General features: G+C 37.2%; 1 protein-coding gene across 1 annotated transcript; it reads right to left on the bottom strand.

The window, feature by feature from the left end:
* Positions 1–21,300: 21,300 nt before the first annotated feature.
* LOC124910223 (cell number regulator 2-like) lies at positions 21,301–22,278 on the bottom strand. The gene is made up of 4 exons (XM_047450842.1): positions 22,111–22,278; positions 21,956–22,027; positions 21,664–21,876; positions 21,301–21,582 (listed from the first exon to the last, which is right to left on the bottom strand). Exons 1-4 carry the CDS (start codon positions 22,235–22,237, stop codon positions 21,494–21,496), a joined length of 501 nt encoding a protein of 166 aa, XP_047306798.1. The 5' UTR covers positions 22,238–22,278; the 3' UTR covers positions 21,301–21,493.
* Positions 22,279–26,166: the final 3,888 nt, after the last annotated feature.

Here is a 26,166-nt window from a genome sequence, read left to right on the forward strand (position 1 = left end):
TCCGAACGCGAATAGATTAATATATCATCTAAGAAAACCACCACGAACTGATCCAAATACGAATGGAATACCTTATGCATCAGCTCCATGAACACAGCTGGTGCATTGGTTAGTCCAAACGGCAGAACCAAGAACTCATAATGTCCATAGCGGGTTCGGAATGCAGTTATCTTTACATCTTCTTCCTTGATTCTCAACTGATGATACCCAGAACGCAGATCAATCTTGGAAAACACCACAGCACCTTGAAGTTGATCAAACAGGTCATCAATTCTGGGCAAGGGATACTTGTTCTGAACTGTCACCTTGTTCAACTCTCTATAATCAATACACAACCTTTTGGACCCATCTTTCTTATTAACAAGAAGGACTGGTGCACCCCACGGAGACACACTTGGGCGGATAAAACCCTTGTCCAAATAATCTTGCAATTGATCTTTCAGCTCTTTCATTTCTGTAGGAGCTAAACGATAAGGCGCCTTTGAAATTGGCAGTGTCCCTGGCTTCAAAGTTATAGAGAACTCCACATCACGTTTTGGCGGCAAACTTGAAATATCATCCGGAAATACACTAGGGAAATCTCTCACTACTTCAATATCTTCCAACTTAAGTTTCTGCCCAACTACCATAGCACAATTATAAGACATCACCCTAGTGGCTCTTTTCACAAACAGTTGCTGCCTTTTAAAATCTGGACTCGTACGAAACAGAAAGGTCTTCCCATACTGATCTGTTAACACCACTGTCTTCTTATTACAATTAATCTGCGCCTCATGACGGAATAACCAGTCCATACCTAGGATCACATCAAATCCTACCATATCTACTACAACAAGATCTGCTAACATCTTATGGTTCTGATTATAAACTGGACAGGCCTTAATAATCTTATTAGAATTCAGGTGAGAGCCTGAAGGAAATGATATGCTATATGCCATCAAAGACTCCTCAGGTTTTAAACCAGCTTTTTGAACAAAACATGTAGTAATAAAAGAATGTGTTGCTCCAGTGTCTATCAAAGTGTTGGCTAAAATATTTGCTATTAGAAGATTACCCGTAATGATCGTGGTCTTCGGGTCGGCCTCCTCCCTTGTCATCGAGTAAACTCTCCCTGGTGCAACCTCATTCTTCTTGGGACAGTCTCTTTGGAAGTGCCCTCGCTGCTTACATGTAAAACAAACATTGGACCCTTGCATACAGCTCCCTATATGAGTCCTCCCACAGATGGTACATGCTGGAATTGGAGTGTTGGAAGATTTGGCTGAAGATACTGATCCAGCTGGTTGAACCCTCCTTGACTGTTGTGACTGTTGGGGCCTTTGGGAAAATCTTTGGTTATTGTTGTTGTTGTTGTTGTAGAAGTTCCTTGGCTGTTGAGAATGCTGTGAAGTAGCAGCCTGATTATAAGATGACTGGGGCATGGCATTTCGATTGAATGACAGATTGAAAGGCCTCTTCGTTGCTGGACCATGAAACTCCCTCCCTTGATAACTGCCCCTCTTGGCCTGGCCCTCCTTAATGATATCTTGTCTGTCCTTCTCCACCATTAGAGCTCGATCAATTGTTTCTCGCATAGAGGAAGGATTACTAAGCCTCACATTCATACGGATCGTAGGATTAAGGCCCTCAAGAAAGCGATTAAGCTCCATGGAAGCGTTGCAGGTCACCATTGGAGCAAAGTATTTACCTCTTTCAAACCTCTTCACATAATCTGCAATACTAGAATCCCCTTGCTTGATTTCCAGAAATTCCTGCGCTAGCTTGTTTCTTGTGCTCAAAGTAAAATACTTGCCATAGAAAACCTCTTTAAATTCCTCCCATGAGATATTGTTAAGATCAAGCGCTGCCTTAGCACCCTTCCACCAAATTCTAGCGTCATCCTTCAGCATAAACGTGGCACACCTGACCCTTTCCTCCTCTGAAATCTGCATTAACTCAAAGATAGTTTCCATAGCCTGTACCCACTCTTCAGCAACAATAGGATCTGAACTGCCCTTGAACTCAGCTGGCTTAAAGGTCATGAATTGCTTGTACGCAGGGGCTTGCCCTCCCTCCTGGTTGTTGTGAGTACTACTATGATTATTATTCTGAAACATTACCCTCATTTGCTCCGCTTGAAGACGATTCTGCTCCTTCAAGGTCTCAATTAATCCTGTCAAGAGTGTATTCTGATCTTGCTCTGTTGCTGCAGAAGATGATGAAGACTGGGCCTTGGCAGCTTTCCCCATTATCTTAGATCTAAAATCACATATAGACCCTAAGAAAATCTTAGCATATTTTCAAACCATATACACTGAATTCTTATTCTCTATCATCGATCCTAATATCATATTTAATCACATAAAACTTACAAACATTTGAAGGCGAGATCTTGGAGATGAAACTGTAGGAGCTGGAGTGTGGAAGTGCTAAGGATCGGGACCGTTGCTCTGATACCAACTGTGACGTCCCTGCTCATATATTAATAACTACTACTCAACATGCATCTATATTTAACTTTAAGAGTCCTAGATGAAGCCATATACACCTGTTCTGTTCAAAAAGATATTTTATATATACATGCTGCATCAAACAGCCACAAGTACTACAATAGGATGGCCTATAACCCATCATGCAAACATGTTTCTGTACAAGTATTATACACATACAACATTAGACAGCAAGGAAAGGACCCAAAAATAAAAGCCAAGTGTTGATACAAAAGACAAGTAAATCTACAGCCTCGGTCCCTCCTTCCACACTTCCTCCCACAACTTGCACCTCTCCAAGCCCCATTCCTTCAAGTGTACAAAAGCTAAGGCTGGGTACCTACACCACACACAACATAATGAGTCTAAAGACTCAGCAAGCAATTTAATATTGTAAAACCTGCTGGAATGCTTTTCTTTTAAAAAGAAAGATGTATACATAAAAGATTCATACTTTCAAAGAGATGATCAGTCCATAAAAAACAATATGCATGTTTATAAAATATGAGTTAATGGGCCTGTACAGTAACATCTTGAGCCATATTTGACCCTACACCATTCAGAGCTGATCCTGAAGGCTAGGAATCTGTTTGAGCCATATTTGGAAAAGGCACAATTAGGAGTCCATCCCTAAAAGCCCTAAACCTGTTTGGACCTTCTTTGGGTTGGGCAGCAATAAATAGAGCTCATGCTAAATATTCTGTTCCCATAATAAATTCAGCCAGTACATGTGGAATTGGCTGACTAGAGCTCATGCCAGCCAGCCTCCTCCCTTATCCGTCAATACTCCTTCATCCATCATAGTATGTGCCCATGTATGCATAAAACTGAAGGGTTTCTGTTTTATGAAACTTTATACTTAACAAATCAAGAAACCCTAGTATTTTCTTGAAAAGATGATGACTATTGATATGCTTGATAAAACAGTATGTTTATAAACCAGATTAGTCCATAAAACCCATGTTAAGCCATAAAAACATATATTTCAAACATATATAGAATCTGGGCAGAAAGTACTTGATATAAATAGCTATGTGTGGGTTTTAAGAGGGATTTTTAGAAAAACTTGCCTTAATTTCGAGATTGGATCAAGAAGATAGGATTTGTTAGGGTTGTTCTTGCTTCTCTTCAAAGCTCCTATGTTTGGCTTATAGAGAGAGAAATTGAAATTTGCTAAGGATGAAAATAAATGGCTAAGGGTTATATTTAAAGGGCTGATATGCAAGGTGGATTGCATGCAGCTAGGCTAAATGGAAAGCATGCAGCTAGGCTAAATGGAAAGCATGCAGCTAGGCTAAATGGAAAGCATGCAAATGGTTATTGTGGAGTGTTTTTAGGATGCCATGTGTCCAAATTAATTAATAGACAAGTTGGTTTAATTATTGACTAATGAGGGAATTAATTAGGATTAAACTTATCCTAATTATTCTAGTGGGTCCCTTCACATGGGTCCATGCCACTTGCTGTTTTTATTAAAATTTGGCTAAGTATAAATAAAAGTCTCTAGTATACCCTGTCCCTTATACCTTCTGGCTATATTTATAAGTTAACACATAACAATTATATCCCAAATCATAATAGCAGCAGCATATTTATCCCTTCATATTAAGTGTAAGTCTCTTATATCATGGTTCTTCCTACAAACTGTCCCATAATATAATTAGCACAACCCTTTTTATATTTCAGTCCCTAGTAATAATAATACAAGTCTCTTCCTAAAATGACCCATAAATAAATACATAAGGGTGAACAATTCCAGAATTGCACCCTTGACCCTACTAGACTTTCCTAACAGAAAAAGATGAGTTTGGACATAACAGTTTGTGTCTCAAGTCTCTTTCTTATAGTTTTCATCCCTTTTATAAGATCTAAGGAGCAACCCCATTGTAAGCTCCCTCTTCATCTTTTATTTTATTTTATATATATTTCAATGCATTGTCTATTACACATTATAAGAAATGCATGTTTTTTTTTACTTTATTTAGTGTTTGATGTTTAATTTCGTGAATTCTATGTAAATATGTATATTATGTAATGTAAATAAACCTTAAAAAACCAAAATATTAGGCTTAAATAAAACTATAACCGAAAAAACTTTAAAAATTATCAAAATTAACGAAAGACAAGCTTTATAGGTCATCTATGTCTTTAAAAGCCTAAAATCAAATTTCTTTCGATCTAGTTTTCAATATTCTGTAAATAAATCATTTCAGATCGAACAGAAATTGAATTTGAATAAAAATAATAGCACTTGACCGAAGAAATTAAAAGAAAACTTTAAAAATGGCTAAAACTTTAAACTGTCTGCCTTGTTTTTTAGTTTCTGTAATAAATATTCGGTCAAGTTTTGATTTATATTGTATATTATTTTAAAATTAAGTATTATGAACATTGTAGTCCATATAGATCCAACATATAACATAATAAAAATAGATTTGATTGAAAGACATTGAAAACTGATCCTAGAATGGCTACAAATAGACTTTTCTGCACTGATCATCATTTAATCTAGTTAAAGTTCGGTCAAGGTTAGTATTTTCTTGCATATTATGATATTCTTATGTGTTAGGGACAATACAGTCCAAGCATATTTAAAATATAACATGATTTGCATAAATTTGACCCATGATAAGTGATGAAACCATAAAATTGGCTTAAAATTGAGTGTTTTTGCATTGATTTATAATTTCCTTGATTTTAATCCAAATGATGTTCTGTTTTTTTTTTTTATATATTATGTTAATAATATGAGTTAACAAAATTTCAGTTAAAAAATATTTGAAAAGGGAGCCATTTAAACCTACCAAAATGATAATATTAGGGCTGCAGACGTTTATAACTGGATAACGAAGTACCCACTGTAGCGACGCTTGTTCTTCAGCCTTCCAGCGCTTCTCAAGGGTTCCGACTCTTTTCAGGCGACACTTACTTTGCTGCAGCTGCTGGACCAGGCTCCTGACGCTCTGTTAACGGCGCTTGCTGTATTCTTCAGTTTTCTCTTTGTTTATTCTTTATTTTTGTATAAGTTATTTTTTTTAGATTTAGGTTTTGACATTTTATTTATTTGTTTAGTTATGTTTGTGGCTTTTTTGATCCTAGGTTAGAAAAAATTTAAAATTAAACCCTTAATTAAAATTGAACCTATCCCTAACTTAGACTTATAATTTTTTTTCTTGAACTACAATTTTTTATAAAACCCAAAAAGAAATAAAAAGTTTAGGGCATTTATATAATTTACTTCAATAAAGTTCTTAAAAATCAATCTAGACTTAGGCCAATTAAATTTTGATCAATAATTTACTTAATTTTGGTTTTTAGGATAATTTTATGTGTGAATTATTTATTTTTCTTTTTCTTTAAATTTTGTCCTTGTTTATTCTTTCTTTTTCTTTCATCTAGTGCAAACCCTTTTATTGTTAAAATGGAAAATTATAAATAGTAAAGAGTAAGGAATTTAAAAGAAATGCCAACATAAATTAGTAGAAACTTTAGAGACGTTGTGGGACATAACGTCTAAAAACACTGTCCCACACGTAACCAAACGCCAAACTCACTCTCTTAATTTCCTAATTTTTAAAATTAGGTGACGACTCTCTAGTCGTGAGGTTAATTAATATTGAAAAGTTAAAATATGCATATGACATACTTCCCATTAAAAAATTCCCAATCTCTTCCAGATTCGATAAGAATGTAAGATATGGAGTGGTCTACAAAGTCTCATTTTATAAACTTAAAATTTTCAAACCTTAAAATTAATTCCCTCATGTTTTCAAAATAATTTTTTTAAAGAGCATCTCAGATTTTTCAAACTCGTCGATCAAAAAATATTTTTAAAATCGATCACAATTGCCAACAGAATGTTCGACTAGAATGTCGATGTGGGGGTAAAGGAAAGCTATCCTTAGGCCTCTCTTTGTTTAGATCACATTAATCTATACACACGCGAATACTTCCGTCCTTTTTTTAAGACGGGAACCACATTGGCTATCAATGTGGGGTAGTCCATAGTTTTGAGAAATTTTGTTTCCAACCTTTTTTGGACTTATTCTTTAACCTTGGCAACAACCTCAGTTTTCATCCGACTTAACCTTTATTTAACGGGTTTAGCCTCTAGATTAAGAGGAATCTGATGTCAAACGATAGTAGGATCTACTCCAGGCATACCTTGTAAGACTCGGCGAACACGTCTTTTTTGGTCTTTAGCAATTCAATCATCTCATGACGTTCGTCATCACTCAGGCTTTGTCCAATCAACACAATTTGAGGATCGTCCTGAGTATTGAGGTTCACTTCAATTGTTGTTTCAGCCACATAAACGATTTCGTCCTCGTATTCCAAGAAGTTTTTCATTTCAAAATCAAATTCAGACTGGAATGAAATATCATTATCATCTGACATATATTCGAAATCGTACTCTAGAGTTTTATTGGATGCTTTATTACAAAAAGAAAATGATATCTCATCAAGATTGTCATTACAAACTTCTTTATTTATTACAACATCAAACTCTATTTCACAATCCAAAAGGGATGTGATATTGTCATCAACACTCAGGTTGATTCCATGAGCTTTATCATCTGCTAGTAGGTTTGTGAAGTTTATCTTACAAGAGTTTTCATCAACATCCACGTCCTCGTCCGTCAGAGAAAACTTTTATAGGGTTTCATGCCAACAAGCAGTCCTTTTCCTAATCATATTAAGGAATGAATTATGATCAAAAGAACAATCTAAAAAGATTTCTAAACTTGTAGAGAGGGTTTGTAAAACTTGGTTGAAGAAAGGTTTAGGAAAATCAAAACACACTATGGTTTCCCCTTCCTGGATAAACTGGCCATTTAGGACTGGAGGAATATATATATTTCTTATAAATTTTACCTTTTCTGGATTCCTCACCCTCTATCGGAGTATAACCTACACCGAAGTTGTCTAAGTCGTAATAAGACTAGGGGAAAGACGTCATGCCAGTAGCATTCGGCCCTAGACCCATTCTTGGGAAATATTCCATTTTCTGCATGAAACGTAGGGAGAAGAGGCTGTAGGGATTAAAGTCAGGAGTGGAAGAGGAATCATGACATTGCCTAAATATATAGCAGATGTCGAATCCACTTAACTCAATCTATGGGTTAGTGGAGTGAGTTCAACCGACAATGGCTACGACATATTTCTCACCTTTTATGGTGACGAGTTTGCCGTTAGTCATGAAACAAATTTTCTGATGCAGGGTGGAGGCAAGAGCTTTGGCTTGATGCAACCAAGGTCGTCCCAAGATTAGGTTGTATGATGGTCGCATGTTGATTACGTAAAAATCTACCTCAAAAGGTCTATTGGCCACATAGATCGTTGTTCGAAAGCTACCCATAATTTCTCGACGAGAATTATCAAAGCCACGCATGCACATGTATGAGGGAAGAACTTTATCAGTAGAAATGCCGATCTTTTGGAGAGTTTTATAGGGAAATATGTTCAATGCTGAACCATTTTTTGATTAGAGTCATAATAATGAATTTATCAGCCATCTTTACAGAAATGTAAAGAGCCTTAACATGAGGTTCATCGGGAGAAAATAGGTCTTTGTCCTCGAAACCTATCATGTTGATCTGAGGAGTTATTGAGATGATACCAACTAACTCTTCAAGAGTCGTGTTGGCTGGTATACTAGCCTAGCTAGTTCATTCAGAACAGCCTGCCCGTGTTCAATAGAATGCATTAGGATTTCCTAGATGAAAACATTGATATTGGTCTTATTAAGATGAGCAAGAAGATTATCACCAGAGTTTAAAGCTTTGGGCTCCTTCTCCCTTCTTGGATCATTGGATGGTCTAAGACGATTAACTATAGAGACTGTTTTCATGAAACTAGACTGGAAGTCGGCTCCACTTTAGGTCGCTGAGACTTCTCGTTGCACTATTTTTGGAGCACTCAAAATGGGATTGTCAATAATCCACCAATTTCGAGGTACTGCTGGTGGAGGCGGAGCTCGTCGATCCTCCTTCATGGGCCATGGGTTGACCATATTAACCTCCAGATGGTTAATAGGTTCGTCCACAGAAATCAGGTTGAGCTGATGATCGGGCAACAGATTGCTCGCGATTTATGGCTTAGGAATGATCTTTTGATCAATCAAGTCTTGACACTGATGCTTAAGGGCACTACAATTATCAAAAGAGTGACCCTTTATTTGATGATATACACACCATGCCCCTTCAAACTTTCCAAGGAACTCCACACCCTCTCGAAGATCTAAGGGCTTGATGAGGTTCCTATACTAAAGGAGGATAAAATCTTGACTCAGGGTCATGCCCAAATCGTCAAAAGTTCTAAAAGGTCTTGGGACCCTCAGTATTGGTGGTTTTGATTTCTCCGGGACATTTGTTTTAGCCAACACCGGTTTGCTCAAACTGGGTTTAGGAGGAGCCGAGGCCTAATAAGCAGCTGCGACCTGGTGAATTTCGGCATTGTCCTTCCCTTGAGGTCGAGGAGGAGCAACATATGCCTTCACGGTTTTACCCTCTTTTTTCTTTCATTGTCAAAGACTTCGTCAATGTTATTGCCAGTTTTGAAGAGTTTCTTCATGTTTTGGAAAGTTTTGACATCGAAGCCAAAAGAATATCGACCGTTAACATTATCCAGAATCATGTCGATTTGTCTTTGTTCGCTAGGTAGAGAATCAATCTCTTTAGCAACAACTTTCCACCTTTCAATGAAGACCGCAAAATTTTCGTTTTGACATTGTTTCACATTCTTGAGCTTTTTCTCAAGTTGTTCTAAGCTAAGATGCATGCTGAAACGTTCTATGAAGGCTTATGCGAGTTCGTCGATAGTATAGAGAAAAACTATCTTCTTTTGGTGATACCAACATAGGGCTGCACTATCTAATACTGAGGAAATAGATGGGGGACTAGTTGATTCTCCTAGATATAAAGGTGTCATAGCCGTTGTGTATATCTGGAAGAAAGAAGTACATCCAGTCTTGCCTACATACTTTCACAAAGAAGGTAGATTTATCCCAAAAGGGATCATTGCGTGTTCACTAGTTTTCAAGGCATTTTTCCAATCATGGTGTTCATCCAAGCTGCCTTTGGTCAATTGATTGAGCTTCTCTTGGAACTTGTCATAGTTAGCATTCAATTGAACCATTTGGACCTCGTATTCTGTAGGAGGAATGATCATAGGGTTTACCCCTTCTTGGCCATTGGGGTTATCAGCAACCTCTGGATGAGTCCTTGCTGATCTATTATCATCTTCAGGAGGCTCTTCATAGAGAGATGTTTCTTTCACACGACGATTTTGAGGATTGACCCTGATCAGAATGGCCATATGTATGGCTGGTGGTAGATATCGTAACGAGGATGGCTGCTTTGGAATAGGGATGGCAGGCTTAGTCATCAAGCTCGTTAATATCGCCAACTGTTTAGTTACTTGCTGAAGAGTAACTTTCATCTCAACAAATTTAGTTGGAGATATTGTATCTTTATCGTTCTTTGGAGTTCCTTCAGCCATGGCTTGGCGCACAAAATCTCCAGTTCTTGAATCTCTTCTTCGTGGGGTTGTACTTGTTCAAAAGTGACCGACGCACTATTGCAAAGAGAGAAAGATGAAGCTTTTTCTGATGTAAAATACAAATGCAAGATATGAGACATTAATTTAAGAGAACAATGATCTTATTCATGATTCGATTAGATAGACAAACATAGAGTTATATATATAAACATACTCGCAACATTTGTTACAAAGACTCTCTTATTGATATTTTATAAAAGAGTCTAAATGGGAAAACGTCCTAAATCAAAGCAAAAACTTCCTAAGTCCAGACATAGTCTAGTTCGATATAAGAATTCTCTTCTACTTCAGGTTGGTAAGCTCTCTCATACTGGTTAGAGATAAGGTCTTAGTTTTTCCTTCGTCTTGTCGTGATATTTAGCTGAAAGGCATCATGCCATTGGCCAAGGTACTCTGCATGGAGCCTTCGGGTTATAGGCCTATCGTTTGCAATATTAGGTTCTACATGGCTATGGACAAACTGTTTGAACAGTTCATGGGTATGATAGTGAGTGATCCATTCTAAACCCATGAGAAGAACAAGTGCCTTGTCGTACATCATGAAGGTCATCTTCTCGATGGGGTACCAGGGAAGGATGTCCCATGTTTCATTATTATCAAGTATTGTGATTTCATGCAGAGCTTCCCTCATCCTTTAATATTGAACGAAGGGAGATAAAACGCTACTAAATAGAAATGGCAAGCACTTGAGCTTGTCAAGCAACCAGATGTAGAGGATTAAGGGAGAGCCCCTCTTACTCATGGTAGGAGATCGATAAGAGTTGTTCAGACCCATGAGTGTTTCTACCAATACAATTCCAAAAGGGTCTTTGTTGCCTTTACATAGCTGATGTTCTACCTCAACGATCTTTGAGGAAGGCTTGTCGTTTGCTGGCCTGATGAAGTAGTGAGAAAGTAGGGCGGACATCGTGATCATGGATGATCCTGCTTTTATTGGGACTTCTCCATATTTGATTTCCAATTCGGCCCAAGTTGGAAAATTGATGCTCATTCTAGAGATGATGGCATCAGAGGTTTCTTCAGAGTAGTGGTACTCCTTTTGTAGAAGTCTATGAACGACTTTAAATGTATACCATTCTTGTTATCTATCATTAGAATATCCCAGAATTCTTCTATGGTGGGGCACATGATCCTACTTCCGAGGACGTAGGCTCTTTGATCAGGATTCCACCTTTGTTGCATTTCCATCATTAAGTTATTGTTGATTTTATATTTCAGGAACTTCAGGATGGGTTTGAAACTATAGTCTTCAAAGAACCACCAATTTTCACGAAAGTGCTTCATCCACGGGAGCAACTCGACATTCGTCAACATGGCCATCGTGGATGACTGTGACAGTATGAGAGAATGTATTGCAATCATAACAACAAAAGCAAATGCGTATGCAAATAACATGACCTATAGATAAACATCTAGTAAGGTTTTATACATATTTTTCTTTCAAAATAAAGAACTTCCGAGGTTACATTTCAAAATTTCGGAGTTCTTTAGAGTTCGCTTAGTTAATTATACTAGGCTTCTAATCCTTTGCCTCTTTGTAAAAAAGGGTAAGACGTAGGGCTCCTCTTCAAGGGGAGAGATTTCGACTACAACAAGTGGAGGTGACAAAGACTTCATTTTCTTCTTCCGCTTTTTGAAGGTGGAATTCGTCCATGATTTGGTCGATGTAGTCTATGCAATCTATGGGGATTCCCATCTTGATGCAATCATTCTATAGCTCGAGATAATTAGAGAAGTCATTGTGTTGGATTAGAATTTCTATGGACACCACACAGTCATGGCAAGGGGCATGTATTGACGCCCAAACTTCTTGAACAACTCACTAGTGTAGTACGTCGTAATCCACTTGATGCCCATAAGTAAAATTATGGATTGGTCACTCATCAGATAGATCATTTTCTTGATACCGTACCATGGAAAAAGCTCTCGAATGTTATCGTTGTCCTGGACATGGAGCTCTGACTTGACATGCCTGAAGCGTCGATTCTAGAGGGCGGCATCTATCACGTTTCCAGGAAGTGGAGGATGAATACACTTCATCTTCTCTTGAAGTCAGACGTAGAGTATGGTATGAGCTCCTCTAGGAAAAATATGACTCGTTGAGACTCATCCGTGTCTCTGCCAGGATGATCCCAGTAGGATCCTTATTTCCATATCTAAGATGATAGACTACTTCCAAGATTTTTGAGGATGAAGGGCGATTGCTTGAGGGAGTAAGAAGGAAATGAACTACCATAATGGTCATGGTGAGCAGAGAAGTGCCAAAGTTTAGTGGAGGGTTTTTTTCCATTTTGGGTTGCTACCTTAACCTAGTGAGGAAGATCCAAGTAAGTTCTAGTGAGAATCTTGTCTTCCATGGTTCTCGTGTAGTCAAGCTCATCTTGGAGGAGTTGTTTAAGAGACATGGATTCTGTGAAGGGTTTGAGCCTCATGATGTTTTTCTTTGGAACATCATTAAGGCTTTGAACTCTCAATAGTTGGGTAAATCTGACGATCCTCTAGCATAAAGGCGCGGTGCACCGGATCCCAATTGTGCTGCATCTTCATCATGAAGCCATGATGGAGGCTGTGATTAGTGTAATTGAGAGCGGTGTTGAGCCCAAAGGCGTTGTAATACCATGTTGACTCATTGAAGTGGTGGGTCCACATGAATAGATCCTCGTTGTCTAACAAGGCCATTATGCGATGTATAATCAACTTTGACAAACATGTCGTTTGATTTTGATAAAAGCGAACATGCTTAGAGATGTTTAGTATATCTATTATAAATATATGCATGTACAATAAATAAGCACGTACTAAGTTAACTTGTCGAGGCCTTGCTATTTGGGCACGTCCAAACAACGCTTGGATAAAGTAACCATGTTTTGTGTGCTAAGGTTTATGTCGAGGTTTGGGTGGGAAACTCTCCCCACCATCGCTAAGATCGCATCTCAAAGGATGTACCAAAACCGATAGGGGGATTCACTCCGAGTTCCTAGTTTTTTCTCACGCAACATCTCTCGGTCACAGACCGATATGATCAGTCTTCACGTAATTGTAGGAGTACATAATTTCAATCTGGTACTTCTTCACGTAAGTCTGTGTGATATACCCATTCAAGGCAAGTATTAAGGTAGAATCTAGGTATAGGGTAAAACATAAGTACATGTTGGGGTGATGGACCCCTTAAGTTGGACTATTGTGAGAGTGAAATATTATAAATAGCAATTTATAAATAGCTAGAGTTTTGTTTATTTTATTCTTTCAAAATAAAAACAATAATCCCCAGTAGAGTCGCCAAGAGAGTTGTATGCAACCCCCATGGTCTTTGTCTCGTTCCATATCTTAGCACGTGTCAAAAGACACATGACAATATGAATGGACTACCGTGAGGAGGCTCGAGGTTCGGTGCGTTTCAACCTTGGTTTGCATGCCAGTCATCTTTTAAAATGAAACATTTAATTTTTAAAAGATTTTGAAAATACCTGGAGCGGTAAGAAATTAATTATGTAAAAATAATTAATCCTTTGTACAAATTTGAAATAATCCCCAGTAGAGTCACTAAGAGAGTTGTATGCAACCCCATGGTCTTTGTCTCGTTCCATAGCTTAGCACGTGTCAAAAGACACATGACAATATGAAGGGACTACCGTGAGGAGGCTCGAGGTTTGGTGCGTTTCAACCTTGGTTTGCATGCCAGTCATCTTTTAAAATGAAACATTTAATTTTTAAAAGATTTTGAAAATACTTGGAGCGGTAAGAAATTAATTATGTAAAAATAATTAATCCTTTGTACAAATTTGAAATTATTTGGGAGGCAAATAACAAGATAACCTGAACCCAATTTAAATTAATTAAACATAATCAATTTAAATATTATTTATTTAAAAATCAGAGTCGCTAAGAGATTTTATGAAAATCAATAAAATGATACATGTACAAACGTATGTATACCAGAGTGGTTCGTTTTCTGTTTATACTTGAGAAAGGGCTTTCGCGCTATGTCCTCCACACCCGCTTAAGGACGGTTTTCGAAAATCTTTTAAAATAAACAAAGCCTGCTTTTATAAATCCAATTATAACATTCTGTTACGTGCGGCTCATTTAAAACCTCGGCCCTAAAATATTTTATTCATCCGTCTCTCGGCCCAAGTGTCTATACGGGCCCGTTTATGTTTTTTATGGAATAATTCTGTTTTGTTTACTTTCTCTTTTATCTTTCTTTGAAACTGAATTCTGTTATTTTGAAAGTTTGTTGTAACCGAATACTCTTGGGCAAACCAACCTCTTTAAATGGTGATGCCCACCCCACTTTTTGGGGCTATGAATTGAATATTTTGGAACTTGGTGTTTAAGTTATCTCTCGGCCCTCCTCCCCTTCTTGGACCGCTAGGTGTAAACTAGTGGTATTTCTCCCCTCCCCCTCGGCTCTTCTCTCCCTAACCTCGAATTCACCTCTAATTCTATGTCCGCTGCGCTAGAGTGTTGAATTCCATCATCGGTCCCGAACATCAAGAACCCGTTTCTTGAATTAAAGAACTTGAAAGGCTCGGCCATAATTAAAACTCCTAACATCTTGGTATCAGAGCTGGCCGATTCTCAACATGGTAGAAACTCGCCAGCAATCGGAAATGGAAGCGCTCAAGGCCCTGATTGAAAACTTGTCCCAACAAACAGCAGCAATGCAAGCTGCCATAGACCGTAGATTTGATGTTGCTGAAGAAAGAATGGCGGCCCTTGAAAGCGGGGCATCTGGAAACATGCAAGAACCCCGCCCCAGACCCTATGATGATAATTCTTGCCACGGTCCTTCACCATTTAGGCCCCCGCACCCTGGCCAGAACCGCGATCAACACTATGCTCCTCCTACTCGGCTAACCAAGGTCGATTTTCCTCGGTTTGATGGGTCGGATGTCGAGGGCTGGCTAATTTCTGCCGAGCAATTTTTCAGAGTGGACAAAACTAAGGATGCCACTAAATTAGAAATCGCCCCCATTCATTTTTCTGGAGAAGCAAGAATGTGGTACGGGTCATATCTTCAAAACCGAAATCATATGGAGGCCCTATCTTGGGCCGTGTTCAAGAGAGACCTTATGACTCAATTCGGGCCATCTATACATGATACACCAATGAGACAGCTAATGAATTTAAAACAGGTTGGGTCGGTTCAAGAATATAACCTCCGGTACATGTCGATCTCTCAAAAGTTATTACATATGCCAAGGGACTACGTCATTGATTGTTATTTGTCCGGTCTAAGGGAAGAGATTGCGAACTGCATCAGGTTGCGATTTCCAGATTCTTTAAACGAAGCAATGGCCATGGCTAAAGTCCAAGAAGCAACATATCGGTCCTTAATGAGCAGTGGTAACTTGTACAGCGCTGAAGCATCATTGCTGCCCACGCCATCCAATATCAACACAGCCGGGCCGAGCACCAATACTGAATTCAAGAACTCATCATATGGGTCCTCTTCAAATGCAAACCAGGGCCATGTTAAGCAATTAGACTCAGCCTCAATGGATGAAAAGCGAAAGAAGGGTCTATGCTATTCTTGCAATGAAAAATGGCAACCAAACCATAGGTGTAAATCAAAGTTATTCATGGTCTCGGCCAATCAAGAAGATCAAGAACCTGACCAAGAACCTGTTTTGGATGATTTTCCTTCATTGCTCGGCTCAAGGGATGAACCAGCCATATCCTTACATGCCCTGACCGGGTCTAAAGCCTTCCAAACGCTCCAGATTCTTGGCAAAATTGGGAACCTGCCGGTGGTGATCTTGATCGATACAGGCAGCACCCATAATTTTATCAATAGCAGGATTTTGGAGAAAATAGACCACAAAAGCATAGCAACCCAGGTACAATCGGTTAGAGTGGTTGATGGATCTAATGTTTTATGTTCTAGTGTTTGCAAGGACTTGAAGTGGTCGATGGAAGGCAATGAATACCAAACAGAAATGAAGGTAATTTCCATGGACGGATATGATATTGTATTGGGAATTGAATGGCTGATTACTCTAGGCCCGTCTTCTTGGGACTTTGAAAAGCTGACCCTATCCTATGATAAGCAAGACAGAACCACGGTCCTTAAAGGGATTCCTCGGTCGCAGGCCAGTTTGATGCATGGAAACCAGCTGGAAAAGACCCTAGATGAATATATTGTTGCTGCCAAAATGCAAGTAAAGAGTAATCCCGAAGGCCAAACTGTTTCACTCGCTGCAATGACTTTGGAAGATATTCCTAATGATCTAATTAGAAGCTATGGCTCATTCGATCCTGCTATTATGCTGGTTCGGGAAAAAGACTTGGCCTGGATTTTTGAGCCAAGTATGGAGTTTAATCGAAGTTGGAAGAAATTATTTTTGCACCAGGCGCTGGGGACATTGCAGCAACCAAGGCCAGCTTTAAACACTGAAAAACTCGACCTTGGGTGCAGAGAAATTCCAGAAAGGGGCGGAGTGGCAAGCGACCCGGCAGCGCAAAGGACCGCAAGGACCCGGCCAGTTCCACTACTGAAGCGATTCTGCCGAAAGTTTTTTGTGAAAATACGGTCTTATGCTGCGACCTTTGCTGAATGTGCCGAAGCCCGACCGAAGCAATAGTTTTGAAGTTGAAGATGCATATTAGAGGTTGACCAGTCCATGTTCTTTTCGTCGAGGGCGACGAATCTCGAAGGGGGGGGATTATGTTACGTGCGGCTCATTTAAAACCTCGGCCCTAAAATATTTTATTCATCCGTCTCTCGGCTCAAGTGTCTATACGAGCCCGTTTATGTTTTTTATGGAATAATTCTGTTTTGTTTACTTTCTCTTTTATCTTTCTTTGAAACTGAATTCTGTTATTTTGAAAGTTTGTTGTAACCGAATACTCTTGGGCAAACCAACCTCTTTAAATGGTGATGCCCACCCCACTTTTTGGGGCTATGAATTGAATATTTTGGAACTTGGTGTTTAAGTTATCTCTCGGCCCTCCTCCCCTTCTTGGACCGCTAGGTGTAAACTAGTGGTATTTCTCCCCTCCCCCTCGGCTCTTCTCTCCCTAACCTCGAATTCACCTCTAATTCTATGTCCGCTGCGCTAGAGTGTTGAATTCCATCATCGGTCCCGAACATCAAGAACCCGTTTCTTGAATTAAAGAACTTGAAAGGCTCGGCTATAATTAAAACTCCTAACACATTCCTTATCTTTAATTAGTAGTCTAGGGGTCCTAAGTAAGGATAGACTTTAAATAATTGTACAAAATTATTCAATGAAGGGGTGTGTATTTGTTGCGTTAATGTTCAGATTTAACCAAATCTGAAAATATTAGAGGATATTGTTATAATTTAAAAATAAATTCCAAATGGATCCTTATCCAAAACATTGGTTTAGGAAATATCCCGAAAATATAAAAATATCATTTTCAGACCTTTCGGGATTATTTAAAAATGAGTTCGAGATCCAAAAGTACAAAATTTTGAAAAAGGGAAACCAAATAGGCCTTAGGACCGAAGTCCAAGGGTCTGGGTTCGGTTTGGAAGATCTAGGCTCGGTCGGGCTCGGTTAAGATTGGAGTGGTCCGGACTGTGGCTTGGTCGCATGGGTCAAGGGCCGTAGAGCTCGGTCCTAGGCTCGGGAGGCTCGATCCCAAATTCGGTTGGCTCAGTCCCGAGTAAAGTCCATCGGTCTAGGTGCTTAGTCCTAAGCTAAGTGAGGCTCGGTCCTAATCATTGGTCATAGGCTAAAAGGCTCTCGGTCCTAGGTTAAAGTAAGGCTCGATCCTAGGTTAGAAATATCGGTCATAGGCTAAGAGAAGGACTCAGTCCTATGTCAAAAACTCGATCGGGCTGCATAGTCCTAGGATAAAACCATCGGTCGGGCTCCACGGTCCTAGGCTGAAACCATTGGTCGCGGGGCTTGGTCATTTCTTAAGAACACTTGTCCTAGTCCTCAGACCTAACTGATGAACACCGATCTTGGGTTAGAAACTCGTTCCGGGGTGCATTTTCTCGGTCCTAGGATTCTCAGTCCTGGGTTTGTTTTCTCAGCCCTGGCTGATGAACAAGACCGAGGATCATAGGTCCTAGGCTAAAACCTTAGGACCGAATGTTCTTATTTTGGTCCAAAATTTTAGAAGTCTATAACTTTTGATTGGGATCATGAAATTATGATCCGTAAGCTATATTAAGTTCATATGATCATGAAGAATAAAATTCCTAGCATAAATCACGATTTTGAAGCCCTTACAAGGATCAATTTTAAAAAACCATTTCTAAGTTAAATTTTGGAATCTTTTAAATTAAGATGTTTCAAGACCTAATTTTTGATCCATTGGCTTTGAAATGGTAAATATAGTCGATCTAAACCAAAACAAGAACATCATAGCATCATTAAAACAATTTTTGAAGATTGAATCAAAATCCAAATATTTTCAAAAATAAGATTTGATCAAACATGATCAAAGTGATGAAATGGTTGCCTTGGAATTCATCATAACATGCTAACAAACATGTTTAACAACTAATTGGATAAAAAAATCCGGAATAAAAGCAAAAACACAGAATTTCAAAAATCCATTTTTTAAGCTTTATTTTTTAATTTCAATTTGATCAAACATGATTACAATTGCTTGGAAATCATTCAAACATTATAAAAAACATGTATAGAAACTAACTGGATTAAAAAAAATCCAGATTTAAACCAAGAACACAAAGATTTTTAAAAAATAAGTTTTCAAACTTTGATTTTCAAAATTTTTAATTCAGGTTGATTTGATTGATTCTCTTTTAATAGAAAGTTCATACATATATAATGATACACAAAGATTGTGAGGTAATTGTTTGATAGTTTGGTAGTGGAAAGGTAAGTGACTATTTATAGTGTCCTAATGTCGGTCGTGGAGGGATAATTCGAGATGAATTTGACCTCTGACGATCTTATCCCTAATTTTATCCTAACAACTGGAATCCTTATCCAAGGCATGATAAGGCTAGAGGATAAGGGCGAAGTGTAAGCGCCGACAAGAGGAGCACGTGGCCAAAAAAATCAAAGGATTTGATCGCCTATCGGGGAAGCTAAAGCTTCTAGAAGATCGCACGCCGACGAGGTCACGTTTCCAACAAAGTCTGCGTCCTAGTGAAGAAGACGGTCAAAACGACATCGTTTCGGTTAATGGCGTCATGCGTTTCGTTGGCGGTCAGCGGCTTGACTAACGGGGTTAGTCAGTCCCATTAGTTGATCCAATACGGGCGCGTGGCTTTTCCACATCCGGCTGTGTGGGAGCGTCTAAGTTATTGGATGAGATCTGAGTGCTCATTTTATGGTCCAGGATCATGCTGCAAAGATTTAACAAAATTTATGCTGCACAAGATTATACAATTTTATTTTTATTTAAAAGATAATTCAAAATCAATTTTTAATCGCTTTTAAATCCATTTCATCACCAAAAATTTTACAATAAATATTTCTGGAATCATAATAACAATTATGATCATATTTCATTTTGGTATTTTGGAAATTTTGGGCTATTTTATTTGATTGATTTAAGTCATAAATTAAAAATAATTCATGATTAAATCACAATTAAATATTTTCACCCTATTTTTTGGGTCCATTTTGGGTAAATAAATATAATATTTTATCCCCAAATTATTTTTGGAATTTTGAATAGTTTCCACAATTAGGGTTTAATTATTACAATAATTTCCACATTTTTAGGTTTTGTTAACTTGATACCAGCGTAATAGGTACATACCCCTTTTAATAATTTTGTACAATTATTTACCCCATTTAAACATATCCTTGTTTAGGACCCCTATACTACTAAAATAGAATAAAATGTTATAAATAAATTTTTTTAAATAGCTAGAGTATTTTTTTAAAATAATCGTCGTTCTTTGACGGACGTAGAGGACATAACACGAAAGCTCTTTCCCGAGTGTAACTAAGACACGAACCCTTACAAAAATTCTGGTATAAATACGTTTATACACGTAACATTTTATTAATTTTCATAAAATCACTTAGCGACTCTAATTTTCAAATAATTAATCTTTCTAAATTAGTTATGTTTATTTAATTTGAACCGGGTTTGGCCAAATTACTATGTGGCCTCAGATTATTAAAATTTGAATAAAAGTTAATTATTTTTATATAATTAATCTTTAAAGTTTTAGGTATTATCAAATTTTTTTAAAAATTAAATGTTTCATTTCGAAAGATTTTTGACACGCAAGCTAAGATTGAAATACATTAAACCTCAAATAACTCCGCAATGTATTCCCCGTATTGTCACGTGACACACGTGCTCAGCGACCGATGGAGAGCCAATTATCGGTGTGAATTCCCGGGGTTCACATGTGAAATTAAGTAATTAATATCAATAATTGTTTAAATTGAAATGGGTTGAAAGAGATGAGAAGATAATATTTAAGGAAAATAAAAAGAATGGATCTAAAGAGAGATGAGAGATAATATTTTAGGAAAATAAAAAGAAAGATGAATAGACATGAAAAAGATTTCCAAAATTTTGGACACATAATTTATGTAATTGCAGTAATTGCTTTACTCTGACCGGACTGACCTATTGTGAATGATTGCAAATGGACAATATAATTTCAGCCAACCATTCAGAAATTAGGATATTTAGTAGAATAATTTAATTTATTCGACCAGCTTTTATTTCCTTATTTTTTTCTTAATTTTATCTATATAAACATGCATGCATCCAACTTAATTGGTAATGCATGCATAGTGTTTGATATTTTGTTTTTACTGACAATTGAGAAATGAATTAAAATAGGTTTTGATTAAAAATAAATAAAAATAGGATATCTTAACATCTTAATTAATTGTAGTCTTACTTACAAGTGATATTTTGTAATCTTAACATGGTGGATAAGTTAAAGTAACATACTAGTATATTGTTGAGATATTAGGACATGAAACATCTTTTAATGCAAGAAAAACAGTACCAAACAATTGCAAGGATAAAAGAAATCAACTAAAAACGTTACGTAAGTATTACAACGATTCTCTCAAAATTAAAATTAAAACTCTTGACTTTCTAAAATATAAAGTTACATTTTTAAATAATCCACAACTATGTTCAAATCTCTATAAGAAGCCTCTAAAATATTGTCATACATTTTGTTTAATTATACTATCATAACATAATCTAATTTCATTATGTATTAATCTTATTTTTTATATCAAAATTATACACAAAAATATATAATTTTATTTTGTTTAATATCTATTTTTCATGTACCAAGATGATGTATCATTAACATAGGTTAATAACAATAATATAAATCCAACATAAATACATGTAATTAATATAAGAAAACAAACAACAACATTTCTGTTCAAATAACCATGAAACATCAAATGCAGAGGTACAACAAACCAACCAAGCATCAGAATTCAGCAACTTCAAGCAAATTAATAATAAGAACATTATTTTCATAAACAAAATAACATAGTATTATATGGGTGGGTGGATTAACGTGTCATCCCCCCGTACCCTCCACTAGGAGGAGGAGGCACCATTGCAACATCACGGTTCTGCCTTTCAACGTTTCCATGCCATCCTAATTATATATATAGATGATGAATGAATTAATGGTTTTAATAAGGAATTGAAGGTAGGTAAAGGTTGAGAGAGTACTAACCTAGGGACATGTCAAAACCTTGGTTTTTGAGCTCACGGTGTTCTTGACAAAGGGCGCATGTCTCGCAGAAACAATGAATCAAGCAGTCTCCACAAGGGGTTTCAGGGAGAGAATATTGCTTCCTCAACTTTGACCGGTAGCAGCACGAGTAGCAGCACGTGCATCCAACCAACATTAGTATTAGAGTATACAGAGCCCCACTAGCACAACAAGCTAATCAATATTCAAAACAATATATTAAATCAAATCCAATAAAATCATATCATGAATCAATCAATCAATCACTACTTACAAGTAGATCCTCTGTCCACTATCTCCGCAATCCGTCCAAAAGTGATGCATGGACACCAGAAAGTTAAGCAGCCTGCAACAACAAAAGTAGATTACCAATTTTTTTATTAATTAATAAACCAAATTCAAAGAAGAAGAATCAAACAAATTACTTACAGTTTGGAACATCTTCAAAACAGTCACAAAGACCGGTAGACCAATTACTACCACTTCTCTGTTGCTGTTGCCCATATGCCGCAGCCGGAATCGCCGATGCCAGATGAGGGTTTTTCTCATCGTACATTTTCTTTCTAATAATATCTTACTCCTTCCACCAAGGATTAATATTTAGTGTTTGTTGTCTGTCTATATATGTAGGAGGAATTAGGAAGGAGACTAAGGAAGCTTCAAAGAAAAGTCTTTCATCATGTCAACCTCGTCATCCCTTCCCTTTGAAAAGTCTAATTTCAAATTAAATTAAAAACTTAAATGGAATGTCAGAAACTAAAATGTAATCTCTTGATATACTAAATTGTAATGTCTAATATATTAAACTGTAATGTCTTATAGCTTAAACTTTTATGTCATTTAACCTAAACTATAATGTAACGTCCCAAAATTATACTTTTCACGACCGAGCGTCTTCGGTCTTGGATAAGACTTAGGGCCGAGGATACAGGAACCCAGGACCGAGTAGTCTGACCGATGATCTTGCAGATGAAGGATTTATCAGGCAAGTACTTTTTTTTTACTGTTTTCTAAACCCACACAAGGGATATGGATTCAAAGAATTGACGGATATAGGGGAGGATGGCTACCTGCATGAGCTCTTGTAGTCTAATTCCAAATATGACTAAGGAATTGACGGATGTATGCCTTTCCTTTAGGATCAGCTCTGAAGGATTAGGGTCCCAATATGGCTCAGATGTAACTGTAATTGTTGACGGAAGATATACTCTTAAAAACCCTCATGGATGCAATGTAGTAAAATGTCTTCTTTTAAATGTTTGTTGGGTCTATCGACTCACTATGCTTGTGTGGTGTAGGGGAACCCAGCCACAGTTTTTATGAACGGTGAAAGAAGATTTGGAGTCGAGCATGGTGCAGAAGATGCATGTGGAAGGAGGGACCGAGACCGTATGATCGACTTTTATATCACCATTTTCAATGATCATGTCCAAAAGGCACCCTAGAGCTTCCGCATTTATGATCGAAATCACGTTGAAATAGGTGCATGAAAGTAGGATTTTAGGGTCTCACAATTTGGTATCAGAGCAATGATTCTGAACCTTAGTACTTTTACACACATGCTCTTACAGTTGCACCTCCAAGATTTCGACTTCAGGTCGGTAAATTGTTTTAAATGATGTTTTGCATGACATGAAACAGGTTTTCATAATGATTGGAAATAATGTTTTCATGAAACCATTTTCATAATCACAATAGTAGAACTGTCCATATGATCGAATTTTGGGGTCGAAATTCATTATTAGGTGGGTAGTTTGTAACGTCCCAAAATTTTACTTTTCACAAACGAGCGTCTTCGGTCTTGGCTAAGACTTAGGACCGAGGATATGGAAACTCAGGACCGAGTAGTCCGACCGATGATCCTACAGATGATCCTACAGATGAAGGATTTATCTGGAAAAAACTTTTTCTATTGTTTTCTAAACCCACACAATGCTATATGTTCATGTATTTTATATAAACGATGCAAATAGTTTTCAAAGTATGTTTTCATTGCATGTCCATGATTTCTAAAGAATGATGATTTTATATAAGGGATATGGATTCAAAGGAATTGACAGATATAGGGGAGAATGGCTACCGACATAATCTCTGGTAGTCTGATTCTAAATATGGTTGAGGAATTGACGGATGGATGTCTTTCCTTCAGGATCATCTCTGAAGAATTAGGGTCCCAATATGGCTCAGATGTAATTGTACATTGTTGACTGATGATATACCCTTAAAAACCCTCATGAATGCAATGCAGTAAAATGTCTTCTTTTAAATACTTGTTGGGTCTATCGACTCACTATACTTGTGTGGTGTAGGGGGACTCAACTACGGTTTTTATGAACGGTGAAGGAAGATTTGGAGTCGAGCATGGTGTAGGATATGTGTGTGGAAGGAGGGACCAATACCGTAGGACTGAATTTTATATCACTCTTTTCAATGATCATGTCCAAAAGGCACCCTAGAGCTTCCGCATTTATGATCGAAATCACGTTGAAATAGGTGCATGAAAGTAGGTTTTTAGGGCCTCACATATAATGTCTGATATACTAAACTATAATGTCTAATATACTAAATTGTAATGTCTTATAACCTAAACTGTAATGTCTTATAACTTAAACTCTAATGTCTTGTAACCTAAACTTTAACGTGTTTCTAACATTTAAAGTCTAACATTTCTAACAGTCGCGGTCTAACATTTCAAACATTTCATTTCACTGTCTAAAATGTTTTAATCGATTCTTACCTTTCAGTTTCAGCGTTATTATAAAACTTCTTCTTCTTTGTTTTCAGTGTTGGCTTCGTTCAGACTCTTTCTTGTTTTGTTCAGACTCTTCTTTGCTTGGTTCTTAGTCTTCTTGGCTTCCTCATTCTTCGAGAAATTAAAGACCACAATTTATTTTTCTGAATCCTAAACATAATAGAAGGTCACAAGTTAAACAAACTACTGTACTCAAGTAGTTTAAAAGAATTGACATTTTTTTACCATTTTGAGATTGAAGAACGAAACTTGATGTAGAACGGAAATGAGACTGAAAGAGTATTAATTGAACTTGATGTAAAATGGAAACATAATGCAGGCCATTAGAAGAATTCTACGGTTTTAAATCTATGCACTATAGGAGAACAAAAACGGAAAATGTAAAAGGCGATTAGAAGAATGCTACGTTTTTGAATCTTTGGAAGACAGGCGAACGATGGCTACGGTTTGAATATCTCGACGATAAGAGAACATACGATGGCTAAGATTTGAATCTTCGAACGATAAACGCACGATAGTTTTTGTTCACTATGTGGATTTTCTGGGTTATAGGGTTAATAGGAATCCAAAGCATCATGCCATGGCGCGCTCTGATATTTGGAAATGAATTTAATTAAAAAAAAGTTCCATGCTGGCATGCCACGGGGGAGTCGCTAGGGGGAATCGCTACCCAGTCGATCCCCCTATCATTATTTTTTAAATATTTTGTAGATTAAAAATAAAGCCAATGGAGGGAAGAAAGTCGATTTAAAATAAGTTTCAAGGCAGGAAAAGGGTCATGATCTAGTGCAGCCGAAATTAAAGAAAATAGTTGCAGCAGATCATGCGACCATCGAATGAGCACCTAAGCATCATCCAACGGATAATAGTTAACCGCATAACACCAAATCAACTAATGCTCAGGCTAACGTCGTTATTCCAAATGAGGATGAAACATTAATCACTAACAAAACGCCACACTCAGACGCGCATCTGCGCAATGATCCGAAAAAACATCGTTTCAACCCCGAATTGTCTTCTTCCTCGCGATGAACAAGATGAACATCGACCAATACACCACCAAATGACTTGATTCAAAGGCTGAAACTACCACCCTAAATTGGAGATCATTTCACATATGATCATAGGCTCAATAATGGCCTAGAAGGATAATAATGATCGAATGAGGATAAAAGACATTAATGGCCTTTTGTCAAAAATTAGACCCACATGATCCTCTAACCGACCTTTACTGGCTATAAATAGGTTTTTTACCAAGACGACGGTAAGGATAAGAATCTTAAGCCTCCCATCCAACTTCTACAGAATTCGCCTTAGAAATTTTCTTAAGCATTTGAAAATTTTGGAAATTTTGTGTAAAACTCTATGGCTAGTTTATGGATCACTCACTATAAGCGTCAATACATGATGTAATTCAAGTTACGAATTAAAATTGAAATGCATACATTTCAGTTCAACAAGTCCTTTATACTACTTAATTGTTTATTTTCTTGATTTAATTAAATCCTAGGATCGTTTTAAATCTTTATGTTGAAATCAATTTGAACAAATCAAGTTTAATCAAGAATACTCAAAAAGTTTCATAATTCATTCTTAAAGATGTTAGAGTAATTTGAATCATTTCAAATCGGGCTGAAATATATTTACTTAAAAACCCAAAATCTCAAAATTTTAGAAAAATTCAATTCTTGAATTGGTCAAAACTGATAGCCAATATTTATATTATGGTTCAA

The sequence above is a fragment of the Impatiens glandulifera genome, chromosome 7 (genome assembly GCF_907164915.1).
Source record: "Impatiens glandulifera chromosome 7, dImpGla2.1, whole genome shotgun sequence".
In the NCBI taxonomy this organism is placed as follows: Eukaryota; Viridiplantae; Streptophyta; class Magnoliopsida; order Ericales; family Balsaminaceae; genus Impatiens; species Impatiens glandulifera.

Bases quoted from the DNA above. Each gene is read 5' to 3' on its own strand.
- LOC124910223 (XM_047450842.1), bottom strand. From the start codon at position 22,237: ATGTACGATGAGAAAAACCCTCATCTGGCATCGGCGATTCCGGCTGCG. The intron at 22,028-22,110 runs GTAAGTAATTTG...TTGTTGTTGCAG, and splicing joins TTTTGAAGATGTTCCAAACT to GCTGCTTAACTTTCTGGTGT. The intron at 21,877-21,955 runs GTAAGTAGTGAT...AATATTGATTAG, and splicing joins AGTGGACAGAGGATCTACTT to CTTGTTGTGCTAGTGGGGCT.